The sequence below is a fragment of the Rhopalosiphum padi genome, chromosome 2, assembly GCF_020882245.1.
Source record: "Rhopalosiphum padi isolate XX-2018 chromosome 2, ASM2088224v1, whole genome shotgun sequence".
Classification (NCBI taxonomy): domain Eukaryota; kingdom Metazoa; phylum Arthropoda; class Insecta; order Hemiptera; family Aphididae; genus Rhopalosiphum; species Rhopalosiphum padi.
Genome location: NC_083598.1, coordinates 73,692,669 through 73,708,531, shown reverse-complemented (window position 1 = coordinate 73,708,531; position 15,863 = coordinate 73,692,669). Strand labels below are relative to the sequence as shown.

General features: G+C 24.8%; 1 protein-coding gene across 2 annotated transcripts in view; it reads right to left on the bottom strand.

The window, feature by feature from the left end:
- Positions 1-12,890, bottom strand: part of LOC132919959 (follistatin-related protein 5-like) — a 134,300-nt gene extending 121,410 nt beyond the window's left edge. Inside the window, exon 1 of one of the 2 annotated variants that reach the window (XM_060981922.1) lies at positions 12,719-12,890. In XM_060981922.1, coding sequence (XP_060837905.1) covers positions 12,719-12,730 — 12 coding nt within the window. In that variant the 5' untranslated portion in view covers positions 12,731-12,890. The remainder of the gene's footprint in view (positions 1-12,718) is intronic. The other variant, XM_060981923.1, reaches the window with a different exon arrangement.
- Positions 12,891-15,863: the final 2,973 nt, after the last annotated feature.

The following is a 15,863-nucleotide window of genomic DNA, read 5'->3' as shown; positions in this document are numbered from 1 at the left end:
CCCTAAAAAAAAATCAAACGATAAAAACGGCCTTTGTGTTTATACTGGAAGAAGAAACGATCCCTAAGCCCGCAATACCCTATTAACTGGTAAAATAAACATATTTGGAAATGGCGTGCTCTTTTGAATATTATAATAATATGTTGCTCTTTGGAAGGTCCTAAAAAATATAACTCAACACAGTTGCTATTTTACAGTATTCGAAACACAATCATAGTGCCGTGTGATGTATAGTCGACACAGCGAATATAATCAACTAATGTGTGTATAAATATGTATTCACACGTTCGAGGAGATATCTTCAAGGGTGAGGAACAAAGGGGGCAGACGCTGTAAGGCTTTTTAAAACTTGTCTTCTTCATCTAAACTTTGTATTTTCTCAGTTAGTTTGTTTGTAACTGAATTGTTTCTGATTACGTTAATATTAATAAAATTTCATTTCCGTTATTAATACGTATACATAATAATGACTATAATAATATGTTAAATGGTTACGTTTTAATAAATATAGGTATTATTTTATTTTTATTTATAGGTATGTGGTTAAAATTATCTATACATAACGTTTTAAGAACCTGCATGTGTTGTCTCCGTCGAGGTTCATCTAAAATGTGGTTAATATTTTATTTTTATACTCGGCTCTTGTTTTTTATGTTTTTACATTATTAACTAACTATTGTTATTGAAATTGCCTTTCACGGTATTTTAAGTGTTGTAAGAGTCTGATGAAAATATGTTAATTCCATTAACACCATTTAAGATATCCAAGGATATAATAAATATACTAATCAGTAAACTGAATGTGTTTCTGAGATTTATGGAAAAGTTAAAATAGGTATGTTTATTTATGTTTAACTTTTTGTTTAGTTTGTCAATAATGATTTGTACAGAACCTTGACTCATACATATAAATTATATAAAAAAAATATCATTATATTTTTTTTGCACGTTGTCCACTATTTACTGGTGATGGCAGTTAAGGGATGTAATATGTGACTTTTAAAATTCTCCACCTACTTTAACATAAAAACAAATTAGGGAGGCTTAGTTTTGTAAATACACTCTCTTAAATTATACTATTCCATTGAATAGATTACATTTTCTGTTTTATATTCAACTAACGATCCTCTAATTATTTTTGGTTATTTATAGTTAGTACCTGGGTATTTAAACACATAATTTAATAGTGTTGTAAAATGTAAAACCTAAAATACAACTGTATGGATATAATAGCTGAGGTAATCACTTTAATCAGTTTAATCAAGTTTATTTTTTAGTATTATAAATCATATATTTACTATGAGGTTAGGTGCAGATATTCTCTAATGAATCCACTAGAAATTAATAATACTCATAAATCTACAATAGAACAATGTAAACGTATTTTTTTTATCAACCCAAAAAATATAAAAATTACATGAACTTTTTATAAAATAAAAAATATGTTACATTTTTGTTTTCTAAAAGACATTAATAAAATATACTACATAATTTATGCGAAAAAATCTTAGAATGTAACCACATATTATACAAGAATTTTCATGTATGTGACATATTGTAATGGGCTACCATACATTATAAAATAAATTTATGTCCTATTTTAATTATCTAGCTAGAAAAATTTTAAAAAAACTGTTTTTTTTTATGATATGAATGAATGATAAAATATTACAATACGCCTTGTAATTAAATTACATACGCATATTATACATGTAACTCAATAATAAATACTCAAGAGAACTCGAGTTTACTATAACATTTTTAGATATAGTCGTAAATGATATAATAAAATATGTTTTTGGAATAGCATTTTATAAAATCAAATAACATAATATAAATTATAAATATATATTATATAGTTATTGTATATTAATATTGTACTATACATAAATTATATAGATAATAATAAATAAAAATATTCATATTATACATCAAACAGTAATTTGGGAAAATAGCCAAAAGTAAAAGATACCTGCTCTTGCACACATCATATTCACTAATAAAACCGTAAGTAATTTTTCTTTTTGTTCGAATCATCGGCAATAATAATCGATTGTTAATGTCATCGTTACGACTGAATCCCTTCTAATGCTATAAATCGGTTAATTTAATTTCGTTGAAAAACCTTAAAAAGCCAACAACAAACCGACGTCGGTTACCCTATCGTGCACGGAACACTACGCTGTTATATGCGCCCTGAAAAACTACCCGAAACTCTGACCTTTAGGGACTCTAGTCGCCGTCGGTCCTGCGTTTGACATTCGGCAAAACGCACCGTCGGCTATACGCAATTTTGATGGTGATGGGGTGTGGGAGGATAAAAACGTTCCTTGTTGTTTGGCCTCTCTCCCCTACTTACCATCCGTCACCACTATCACCTCCACCCCGGCATATATATTATATTGGGCCCTCCAAAGTCCACACATATACCACCCTCCAAACGCTACCCCACGGACCTACCTAACAAACAACGGCGTGCAATAATTTATTTATAGTTTTTCGACCGCCTCCATACGAACCACGCCGTATATAGTAATCGTAGTAGAAGTGGAAGAAGAAGAGGTAGCAGTGGCAGTAGTGGTAGTAGGCTAAATGTATGTGTGTAGTATAGGAACAAATACGACCATGTACCACAATTCATGTGCCGCTATCGCGTAAAAAGACAAAATCAATATCGGAATGTTATATTTTGCTCAAACCTTCAACCCCACCTACCCCACCAAAACAATCCACCCGACCACCAACCTTTTCGCCGACGCTCACACATGCACATATAAAATACATATCCAACTTCACGCACAACAAGCACGTGTCGCGCTGTCAGATGCATACAAAGATGCACTCGTGTCCCGTAAGTAGTACGGTGACGGACGGATTAGTCTATAAATAATTAATAAATATAGGACAATGGAATAAACCATTTTTGCGGCTTAAAACGTACAAAAATACCATTTTCTATACCTGCCACTGAAATGTCCGTGTACAGGGAAAAGATCGGAGAACGCAAAAGGTATAAGGCTCGAGTTATTGTTAAACTTTTTTTCTTTTTTTTTTATCCAACGCTTTGTTATTTTTTAATTAAAATCACTGGAATTCCCTTTTCTGACGACTGTTTAACTGTTTAATTATTATTATTTTTTTAATAGATAATTTTTCAAAACGTATACAAAAGTAAGTAATTTCAATGTTTATACTTTATACTAATTGCCAACTGTTTCCATCGATACGTAGAATATTAAATACTTACTTTGGAATACAACCACAATACGAATAATTTTAATATACTACAAATTTCTAAAATAATAATTACAAAATAGATATTTATTAGTATTTAAAAATTAATTTGTAAACTATTTTTAAATGTAAAAAGTTATTATGAATTTTCTCTTTTTTGTAAGAAAGTGGTATTTATTTATTTAAAAATGTTTACGGGACAAACCCTTTAACAAAGAAAGATAAAATGATAATTTTAACAGCCAAAAACAGAAAGAAGAAAGAAAAAATAATACTTAATAAAACATGATACCTACCAAATTAAGTTTTCATTCTGAAAATCTACACTGCCTAGTGCTTACTCATAAAATATTGGAAATTATCTCTTATAATAAGTCTTATACTTTTATCCGTAAACCATTTACAAATTTAAGACTGGATTTAATTACTGTAAGTCAATCGTAATAAGTCAACGAGACAAATTTAATAAATGTAGGTTATTTTTATTATTGATTATAAAAAAGAGGAAAAGTCCTTTGAGAATTTGAGCATAATATTATCAACAAATAATAATACTTATTTGATGAAAACTATTTTGTTCAAATTTGAATAGATTTCACAACATTTAAATGCTTATAAATAATATAGTATAATATCAAAGTTAATAAACATCAATTGAACAAAAATAAATTGAAACGATTTAAATTTTAAATACATATTATATAATATTATGTATTTACTATTTAATTTCAAAAAATGCACATGAAACACTGAACTGTGAACATTTTTCTCTTTATTTGCTTCAATTTATAATAAGAAAAAAAAATCAAATTCAAAAAGTGAATTTTATTTTTCTAAATACAATGGTAATGTCAAGGTGTGTATGCTTTGTGTGTCAAATTAAAATGCATTTTAAGTGATATTTTTATGAATATAAATTATAAATGCAGTGTATAAAAAGGTTGGACTTTAAGACTATTTTAAAGAAATTATTTCAATAAAAATAAAAACAGAATGAATGCAATGTACAATATTATTATGTCACGAATCTTTACGCTGTACAAGAAACTGTACACGATTATTTTATTTTTTACACCTTCTCGAGTGCAACCCTTGTTTTTACTCTCTTGCTATGGCACCTGACAGGGTCGTTGGCAAAAGTCACGTTACTTTTTTGCCTCACAAAAAAAAATAATAACTGGGTTTCATTGTGCGTGGTCACGAATCTTATTACGAAATATGCTGGACAAGTTTTTACCTTGTTATCAGAAGTATAATACAAAGAATATATTTAAGTTTTAAAGAATGAATATTTGAAACAGACAAAAATTGTCTATTACTTTATATCAGTATAATTTAATGGTGTAATACAAATGTAAATCATTAAACCGAACTATTTTAAACTATTGTTAAGTACTTAAAAAATATATTATCTCCTTGAATATTTTGATACCTATTGTATTAATGTATATATCTTAATACTTACAACGATTACTAAATATTATAAAACTTTCAATTTAATCAGTTATTGGGATTCCTTTATAACTAAAATCATATAATTGATTGTAATATATTATTATGTTATCAAAGTAGTAAATTACTATTAATGTAGTTTTTTGCATTTATTGTAGCTTAAACGGTATAGTTAGTCCATATTATCAATAGTTAACCAGCATTATCAATAACTGAAAAGCTATATTGATGAAATTCATATTATAGGTACATCTGATACTTTTTTACTATTTTGTTTACACAAGAAAAATGGAACAGACATAATAACAAAAATATGAGATTATATACATTATAGTTTGGAAAGATATTAAGTTATAATACATTAAGAGTGTAAACATTAGAATGTATTATAGACTAAAATTAAATTCAATACTTGAATTTGTCGAACGTCGGTAACGAAGTCAATTATTTTTAAAACAAAATGTTAAGCTCATTCTATCTTTTTAAATATATAAAAATTTACACGAAATTTCTAGTAATGTATATTATTTAATATATTTTTCCTTTTTTTAATTTCTCAATATAGATATGAGTGAAACATAAAAATCAATTATATAATAATTATCGATTATAACGAATATAGGAGGTCTACATCACAATATACTAAACCTAAAATTACCAAACATTTAAAAATAAAAAATACACACAAAAATAAAAATACTATAAATAGTAAATAAAAATAATTAGTATGTATACAAATAATTAAATGTAAAATATATATTTTACAATTTACGTAGTGAACTCACAAAAATAAAAGATCTTTTTCCATATATTTACTATCTTATTTTTAACTACATAAAAAAACACAAATATTTGCGATGTAAAATTATGATTAATAGTCAACCCAATTTTAAATATAGAAAAAAATCATAGGAAGTTAAAACTGTTGTTTTATTATTATTTATTCAAATAGACAATAGTATAACAATAGTAAATCTTTCAAAAAACATAATTTCATCATAAAATTCGATAAAAATGTTTATGGCTTCTATAGTATATTAATATTACTAGACACTAGACTGAGGTCGGAGACATACTAATCAGTAGTAATCACAATCTTCTGCATTATTATTGGTCATAAAAAAGATAAAAAAAATATACTATTCCATATAAATAAGCCTGTGTGTTTTCCACATTTATAATACTACATACTCATTCATTTTTAGTATACCTACTTATATAAAATGAAGTTCAAGTGCTGACATTGCGATTAGACTGAGTATTTGAATGATTTTTTTTATGCAATAAAATAAAAGCTATAAAACCAGATTGCATTAGAGACAAATTTGTTCTTCCAATATATTTTTACGATGCCGTATGCATTTATGTTTTATACAACTTGATTTCGTATATTCCCCTACATATTTTCCTTATTTCATACGTATATTATTAGACGTGATATATATATATATAAACCTATACTACTGCAATAATATAATCCATCCATCAAAAATGGGTAATCATGTTTTTCAGTGAAATTCAGATCTGTTGTTCGAGTGATAAATTTTACAAGTGTAGGAGATATGTCCGTGATGTGCTTATTTCCCTGCCATTATAACCCACGGACAAGTAGTAATTTTTCCATCTTTCAATATTCCATTCCAACACGCGTATAGGATTGATGTCATTATAAAAGACGTTTTCGAAACCCTCACATACCGATCACATTTCATTCTGTCATCGATCTTTATTTATTTATTGTCTACTTCTTACCACTATCTCAGCAAAACATTTTATAGCCCGAATTCCTAGTGCTAGCTAGAATACTAGACATAATATAAACCATTCCATCTATTTTAAAACAAAATTCAAAACTCTGTATATAAACACAAAATTAATAATCATGGATTTCTATTTTGTGTATTGAGTAGAGTGATAAACATAGTATGTTGTATAAGAATAATCTATATTTTACAACAAAAACCAAACTAAAATAGGTATATGTAATTAAACAATGATAAAAAGGTATCTAACAGCATTTAATTAAAATATAAAATGGTAAACTGTTAATATGGTACCTAAATTAACTACTTAAAATGAATCATGATTAGGTACATAATATTTTATCTATAGTATTATTATTATTATTATGCAAGACAAAATTGCGTTTTAAATAGTAAAATAAAATACGAAATTGCTTACAAAACAAACAAAAAAATATAAAAATTCAAAATATATTTTAGTTTATGATTGAATAATAAATTAAAATAATATATTCATGAATTTATTATTTTGCTTTTTATTACTTTTATTTGTTATTTTTCAAAAATAAAGAGTGTAAGAATATGGTTTTAAAATGACATATAATGAGAAAATCCATTCTGCCAGAATAAATAAAAATAAATAGTAAATGTATACATTTTATAAAAATTCATCTAAATTAATTGAAAATTAATTTAGTATACTATTAGTTATATTATTTTCATTGTATAAATACTAAAACTGAATACACTGTATCTGAGTTATGTTTATTATGGTTGTGTAAAGTGAAATTTTACCAGAAATGCCAGCAGTTGTAAAAATAATATAAATAATACTTAAATAAAATACAAGGTGAATATCGAGATATATTTAAATGTAAAATATATATTAATTAATACATAAAATAAATTAATATATAAAAATAAAAATAATTAATTTTTATACTTCCAAAAGGTAGGTAACATACTAAGTATTTAAAATTGTACTGTCTCTGTTCAGCAGCCAATTTATAAAAACATATTAATTTTACGAACAAATTGGTATAAAATAAACCTAATTAAAATGTATATAAAAGTTAGTCGAAAAATTGTGTGTTAGTTCACTGACTTTTTAATAGAATTACAGAATATTAGTGTATTATTAATTATTATTATTATTAATTTAAATTCAATACTTATAAAAAAATGATTTGGATCAAATCAAAGCCCAGTTAAGACTACAATTACTTAAATAGTTTAATTTTTAATTCTATTTAAAAAAAAAAAAAAGAAGTACCTAATAGGTAACCTAATTTTTCTTTTTAAAAAATTACGGGATTTTAAATTCTATTTGAAAAGATACATATTAAATTTATATCACTACAGATTTAATTTTAAGTCAGCAAAACAATATATAACTATAATTGCTTCACTCTAAATCTAAAGACAGCCAATTAAATATATTAACCAATATAATATACCAAGTATATGATATATGAAAGGTAAAAAGTGGAAATTATAATAGTTCTGTTTGAGGTTATGGGTAGATCTTATACACAAAATATAAAACATTATTTTTTTTTAATATCATTATAAAGTCAATATATTCCTCGCTTTACTCAGAAACTAATAAAAAGTAGTTTAAGAGGACATTACACTCACATGTGTTGTCTCTATCTACTACCTATATCATAGCAAATTTGCGTTCAGCAAAACACAGTTTGTGATTTTAGCTAAATCTAATATTAATATTAGAGTAAATGTATCTATTATCAAATTTAAAGCTAAGAATATTCTCTAAGAAATGCCATATGCTTTTATTGATACGAGTATTATCATTTTAAAGTGATTTATGAACATTTTATAATAACATTTAATAAGTTGTAATATTTTACATAGCTATAACTTGCTTTCAAATGATAATATCAATAAAATCATATGACATTTCTTAGAGAATATTCTTGGCTTTAAATTTGATAATAGGTAAATTTACTCTAATATTAAAGCTAACATCACAAAATTTGTTCTGCTAAACGCAAATTTGCTTTAATGTACGTTAGTAAGACATAGACAACACATTCGGGTATAGCGTGCTCATAACCTAATATTGAGACTAACCAATCTATTCTTTATGTCCAGAACACTTAAAATGACAAATTAAATGCCATAAAATATTTTATTATATTAAGTTTTAACTATCAATAAATTAATTTTGACTACAATATGAATTTGAATTTAAAAAGAATGAAATTTAATAAATACTTATTACAATAAATTCAGTATTTTGAAAGTGTCAGAACATCATTTCTTTCTTTGCAATAGGTTGATAGGATAAACTTTCACTGATGGATGACATCGGTGTAATTCTAAGCACGTATTGACTGTTTGCCAAAAAGTCGTGTTTATTAGAACTTTAACTCGTTCAATTCTCTCATGTTTTTATATATTTTTCCATCTTAACCATCGTCTAGGGTTGGGGAAGGTGAAAAATGCCTAACAGATCAATACACATGACTTTTGGTAAACATCCAAAAATACCGCTGGCACGCGACACCTTTGCCGCCGTGGTATTGCAATAAAAGTTTTTTGGAACTTTTGGCAACAAATAATAACAACAAAAAAATACTAGTAAAATAAACGTAGAAGAAAAAAAAATTCCAAACGCTCAAAACCTACCATAAAAACACCAAATCAATACTGCCCCAGGTGGCCGTCAAATCCGTTGCACACGACTTAGTCATTTGAAAAACAGAATGAAATGTTATGTGATACTAAATTGAGACTGTAATTCACTAAAAATGTATACCCATCCTAGAAAGCTTATGAAATTAATCTCATATTTAATTTTTAAAAAAAATAAGTTTAATTTAGTATCTTTAAATATAATTTTTATCTTATATTAATACTTAATATACTATATTAAAATATATAGGATACAGAATAACTCCGAATAATAATTAATCCTTATAAATACTCTGATAAAATAACTTCATATGGAAACGAATCGAACATAGGTGTTAACACTTAGTATTAGTTATTATCTTCATTATTATTATTATTATTATTATTATAGTTGGTAGTTATTAGTTATAAAATTTTAAAAAAAAAATCCAATTTTGTATATTCAACATAAATAAATTGTTAGGTAGAAAGGGTCAAAGGGGTAAAGTAGGTAACCGCTCTGCTGTTCAGTGGGAGTTCAGTGTACCTTGTCATTCAGTTGGTCACTGTAATGGATGTGTTACATTTGAATTCAATGATAAAATGCTAAATTTAAATTCAATGCATATAAAAAAAACGATTCTAAGCAAATATTTAAATATATATCTATATTATACAGTCTTATTTTTACCAAGTATATATTTATATTGCTATTAATTATTATAACAATTTATTTTAATATTAGTAATAATAAGATATGATTTATAAAATATGATTGAAAATTAAATTTTAATGGCTTAAAATTAATCTAAATATTGTGAAAACAGAATACGTCATTGCGTATAATATTTCAAATCCCAAGAATATTTATGAGTTACAAGAAAATAAAATCGTCAATCTTTGTTTAAATATTCAATTTCATCAATAAATTTATATATTTTGAAAATGTTTAATGGTAATAAAAACAACTTGTATTATATTTTTAAATCTTCACTATACATAATACATTTTTTTATATACTTTTAATTAAGTACAAAATAATTTGAAAATATTTTGGTCTTTTAACAAATGTTGTCAACATTTTACTTCAAACGCTTATAAATAAAAACAAATCGTGACTGCATTTTTAATATTCTTAAGCTGCAATAAAAAAAACTTTATTCGGAATCATATATTAAATTTTCAAATCCGTACAGTTACTACAGTTATTCATTTTTATGATGTGACAATAGACGAAATTGATTTTATCAAAATCTAATTTTGTGTACAAAAATTCCCAACCCCCCCCCCCAAACCAAAAATAGCCTCAAAAATTAAAATCATTAGGTACATTTATGCTCTGTTCATAATCTAAAATCACAAAAAAATACTTTGGATATTATTTTCTTTAATTAATTTAGCACATTAATAAACTACGAGGATAAATAGATTATGAATAATTTTATCGATATAAAATTCGCATTAAACAAAAAAACAACTTTTTTAAAACCTCAATATTTTATTAATCATTATAAATAAAAAAGATTCAATATTTGGTAAATAATTAAAATGTATAATATGTATAAACATATTATTTTTATAATAAATTATAGAAACAACATAATAAATAATTATCATAATATTATATCATTATTTCATTATAGTTTATGGGTTGTGAATAAACCTGTTGAACCTAACTTATAGGTACCTAAAATAAAAAATTCTAAATCCATAATTTTCCAAAAATATCATGCTTATTAATATTTTAGTCTTAAGGTAATGATCACGTTAATAATCATTTATATAAATTTTCAAAATACCTTAAAGAGACTAAATCTTGAACATTATAAAATGTTAGAATATTTCAGCTAGTTTTTACCTATCAAAACAAACTATAAAACAAAACATTTCTATGACAAATTTCTACAAATTTCCTATTTTAATGTGAAAGAAGAACATTACTACAACCAATACAATATCATTGAATTTTATGTAAAAAAAATTGAATCAACGAAAAAATATTAATAATTTTAATATTAAATTAAAATTGTATTTGTTAAAATATTGGCCCTGAAAATGGTGCTATAATGGTACCTAAAAACGTACATGAATTATAAATATAAAAGCGAGTAAAAAAAAAATTGAATATCGTTATAATCTATTCATATTATATCTAAATAGAATTTGTTTTAGTATACAAATATATATTACTAGCAAATATAGGTGTAATAACAACATATGAAGAACTTTATATATTACATTTTCAAGCCTTAGGTATTAAACTATTAAGTAATACAATTCAAAATTGTACTACAAATAAATTTAAAAATGTTCATTAATTTTGTCAAAAAAATAAAAACTTCCTCGCTAGGTATTTCTGTTAATTATTGCTTATCAAAAAAAAATGCTAGAAAATCGTCAATAATATCGCCTATAATACTTAATATGAGTTTTAAATTATAATAAGTAATAATTGTCCATACACCACTACAATAATGATATTAAATAATAATAGATAATATTAATATAAAATATATTCAAATATATCTCTTTATTTCCAAAGCAAATTATTCTTAATAAATAAATAATTATAATTATATATCTATATTAAATAAGGTTGTTAACTTTTTATTAAATTTAAGTAACTTATTTAAATAATTTAAACATTTTTATTTATTGAAACCATACACAATTTACATGCACAAATTTAATTAATTTACCCATATATTTTTTTTTCTTATTTGATAAATGAAATTTGATGATATTATTATAATGTTATAATGTGTTATTTTAATGAAATATAATTGATAAATTAAAAAATATTTTATCTTTTAATGGTGTTATTATTGATGCTTATGGAATAAATGAATATATCTAATGTTTCACGAATATATTTATTATCACATTTATTTTGTATTATCCGATTAGCCATACATACTATTAACATAATATTTAAATAAACGAAATCTGAAAATGATAGTTTTCCACTACTCAAGCAGACTTGTATCACGTCATGTGTGGGATTCTACCAATCCAAGGGACAGGGATAGTATGGAAAAAGCTCGTTATGAACAATTTTGTTTTCCTTACATATCGCTACTCGAAAATGTTTTTAAACTCTTTTCAGCACACAATAAATAAGTATTATACCTTTTAATTCAATTCGTGAAACCACTAGAAAATTTTAACAAAAGTAAACTAGATACTTACCACCTAGTAACTTTTATAACATCCCAATCTTTAATACCTAATGTGTCATAATAAAATTAAAAATAACAAATAAACAATACCTAAATCATATTGGATAGGTATATATAACATGTATTTTAATAAATTAAAAATAAAGATATTTAATACTTGATTATAATTTATGATTTACGTTCAATATAATATATTCTGCTTCTAAAGACTTGGATACTTTGTTCACAAATATATATTTCCTCATTTTCTATCTTAAAATCCGTCAACATAATATATATTATTGATGTAAATTATCTACATAATTAAATGAGTTAAGTTTATGTAATTAAAATAGTATATAACTAAATATTCAAATAATTAAATATTATAAACAGCACCCGATACAATACCTATTATCTGTAATCACTTTTTGAAATTGGATTTTTTATTATTATTAAACAATACCCTAATTATATGATAAAAAAAATACTTACAAAAAACTTCATCGTATTTAAATAACGTACATGATTTTTAAAGATTATCGGTTATTTTAATTTATGACACAAATTTAACGTTAAGTAAAAACGGAATAAATGGATAAAATACGTCCGAGTACGAGAACACGGACGCGGAAACTAGTGTTTTCCTTGAAAACGCCACTCGAACACAAGCATGTATGAGGGGTTGAAAATGAAACGGAATGGGGGTTGGAGGTTGACTGAACGCGGCATCTATCGCAAAAACTATGAACTTAATAGATGTAATTTTTTCCGATTTTAAAACTACGTGATAATAATATGTACTAATAATAATGTAACTACGACGTAGTACATGATACCTCAAACAATAATTTTGAGCACTTCTTAAATAAATATTTTAAATTGTGTAATAAAATAAGTATTTTTTAAAGTTTAAACTTAAGAATAACTAAAAGTATAAAAGTATTATAGGTAACTTCATTAATTTCGTAGAAATTAAGAACATAAATATGTCGATGACTATATAGGCTCACGAAATCAATACATTTTACATTTAATTGTAGTTCAAACTTAAATCTAACCCATCTAACAACCTAAGTGAACTCATAAAAAATTATTAGAGTTCAATTGTCATATTTTTAAATATTAATTGTTCACAATATATTACATTAAATGTATTGAAAATTATAATTCACAGTGCATATTAATCTAAAAACATCTAACGAGTATCGACACTACATGTAAATATATCGATACATGTATATTTCTTATGGCTACTAATTTACCACGACAGTAAGTCTTAATATAATTATGAGAAGTTATATGAGTTAAAATTACAAATACCAACAATTTCCGACTGCCGACATCGTCGAACAATTATCGACCAATATTGGTTTTATTTATATAATATTTAAATTGGCATGGCGGCGGCACGATAACGGAAAACCAGGGGTTCTCCGTACTTGGATTTTTTTTGTGTGGGGGGGAGGGGGTGATAGAATAAAGTCGATTTATTTCATGACGTCATAGTAAGACTCTCCGTGTCGCACAAAAATCAGAATGACCCCCCCAACCATGAGACGTATACAATATGCCAAAAGCAATTCAACGTAGATTAATTAATATATGCTCGAATAACCGATTACGGTAAATAAACATACATGTTATATGTACTTATCAAATTAAATAAAATGTCAAACTAAACATTAGCTTAACACATTATGTCGTATTATAAATTACAGTATTATGTATTTTATGTTTTAAAATAAATCCATGGTCGTGTCCTTCAAACTCTTTATGTTAAATTTTTGTTTCAATAAAATTACCTACACAATTTGGTATACTTATGTATCTATAGTGTTACGCTTGGTGGTTAACTTGATTGGTATTTCGTGAAATTACTGTTATGGGTATATTAATGTTCAAACTCACTATTTGTAATTCATTGTTATGATTACAGGCTACAGCTATAAAATAAAATAATATTGGTGGTTATTATTAATTTTTAACAATTACCTACAGACTTACAGCCTATTTTAAAATATTTGAGGTAAGTGTAATAACGTATGTTTAAAAAGATAAAAAATTATATTTTTTGATATTTATAAACATTTACTTTAATTATTTTTTCAAGATTTAGGATAAGTTACCAGAGACAAAAATTAATTATATATATATATCACAACCTTATTCAAGCGAACTGCCCATTTCGTAGGTTGCCAAAAGACACAGTATACATAATTAATATTAACATATAAATTTTTTAGTTGTAAGATTAAAAATACTAGCTTAACATGAAATACATAGGATATTCGAAAAATTAATTTTGTACAAAGTTCTGAACAATTTTGAACAGTTCAATTCGGGGAGTTAAATATTAGTCTATTCCAATTAAAAACGAAAAAGAGATAGAATGTTGGGTTAGAGTTTGCATTTACTTGCGCCGCTTCACTCAACTTATGCAAGTATTAGTACAACATATTGGTGTATTGTAATAAATCTATAGTAGAGCAATTTATTTGAAAATGGATTCTGAAAAAGCTCAATTACAAGTTTACAAAGTTTACAACCACAACACTTTCTGTAATTTCTTCAATATTCTTTGACATTTTATAATTTTTCTTTATAACTAAAAAAAAATTACCTCCTCGTTAGATAATAGTTCTGATATATAAAGGTTTAACACAAAACTTTAAGAGCACTTCTTCAGCGTTCTATTTTAAATAGGATTCACAGTATATAGAAAAAAAAATATTTATAATCCAAAATATTCTTGCTTTACTCGAATTTTTTTTATACACTCGATAACACTATATACAGTTAATCATTTTACTTGTTTAATTATTTTTTTATTTATTTATTGTAGATAATATTAAATTGTAGTGATAACATTTTAAATCATAAAATACGAATAAAGCATTTTTAATTTATTTAATTCCATACAAATTGTCTAGTTTACGTTAAAAAAAAATAATTGCATGTACCTATGAGTCGTTTTTCCACTAGGTAGACATGAATTAATGCCACCACATTGGTAAATCACAAATGGTTATACTGTTATACAATACAATTAAAAAAATCAAATTTATATATATATACTTTTAATATTTTTAAAAATTATTTTTGAATGGTAGGTGATGTTGGTTATTTGTATTATTGTTTACTAACTTATAATTATCCGTATAGTTTTAACCGATCAAATTCATTTGTATTAACTAAAACGATATTTTAATAAATACATATGTATTATAATATTTATTATAATATATTGTGTTACGGTCAAAGTTCATAATTTGGGCATTGTAATATCATGCCCCTGGCATAATATATATTATATTATATAGGTAGTAACTATACTAGAAGCATTATATTATCTATGCTATAGGACGTAAGTACTTAACTATGAATTAATTTAAACATAAATTTATTATAATAAAGTAATAATCACTCAATAATATTTCATTAAATAAAAAACTAAACGAGTAACCTAATTTCAAAGTTAAAACGTTCCTACTTATCAATTCTAATATTTAAATATTAAACATTATATTGAAAGCAACCTTTACTATTGTCATCCGCATAACAAATCAGTTATTATGTTGGAGGATGTAATGTGCAACTGTATTGTGTTGCTAACACAAAATAGTGATCGGTTCATGTA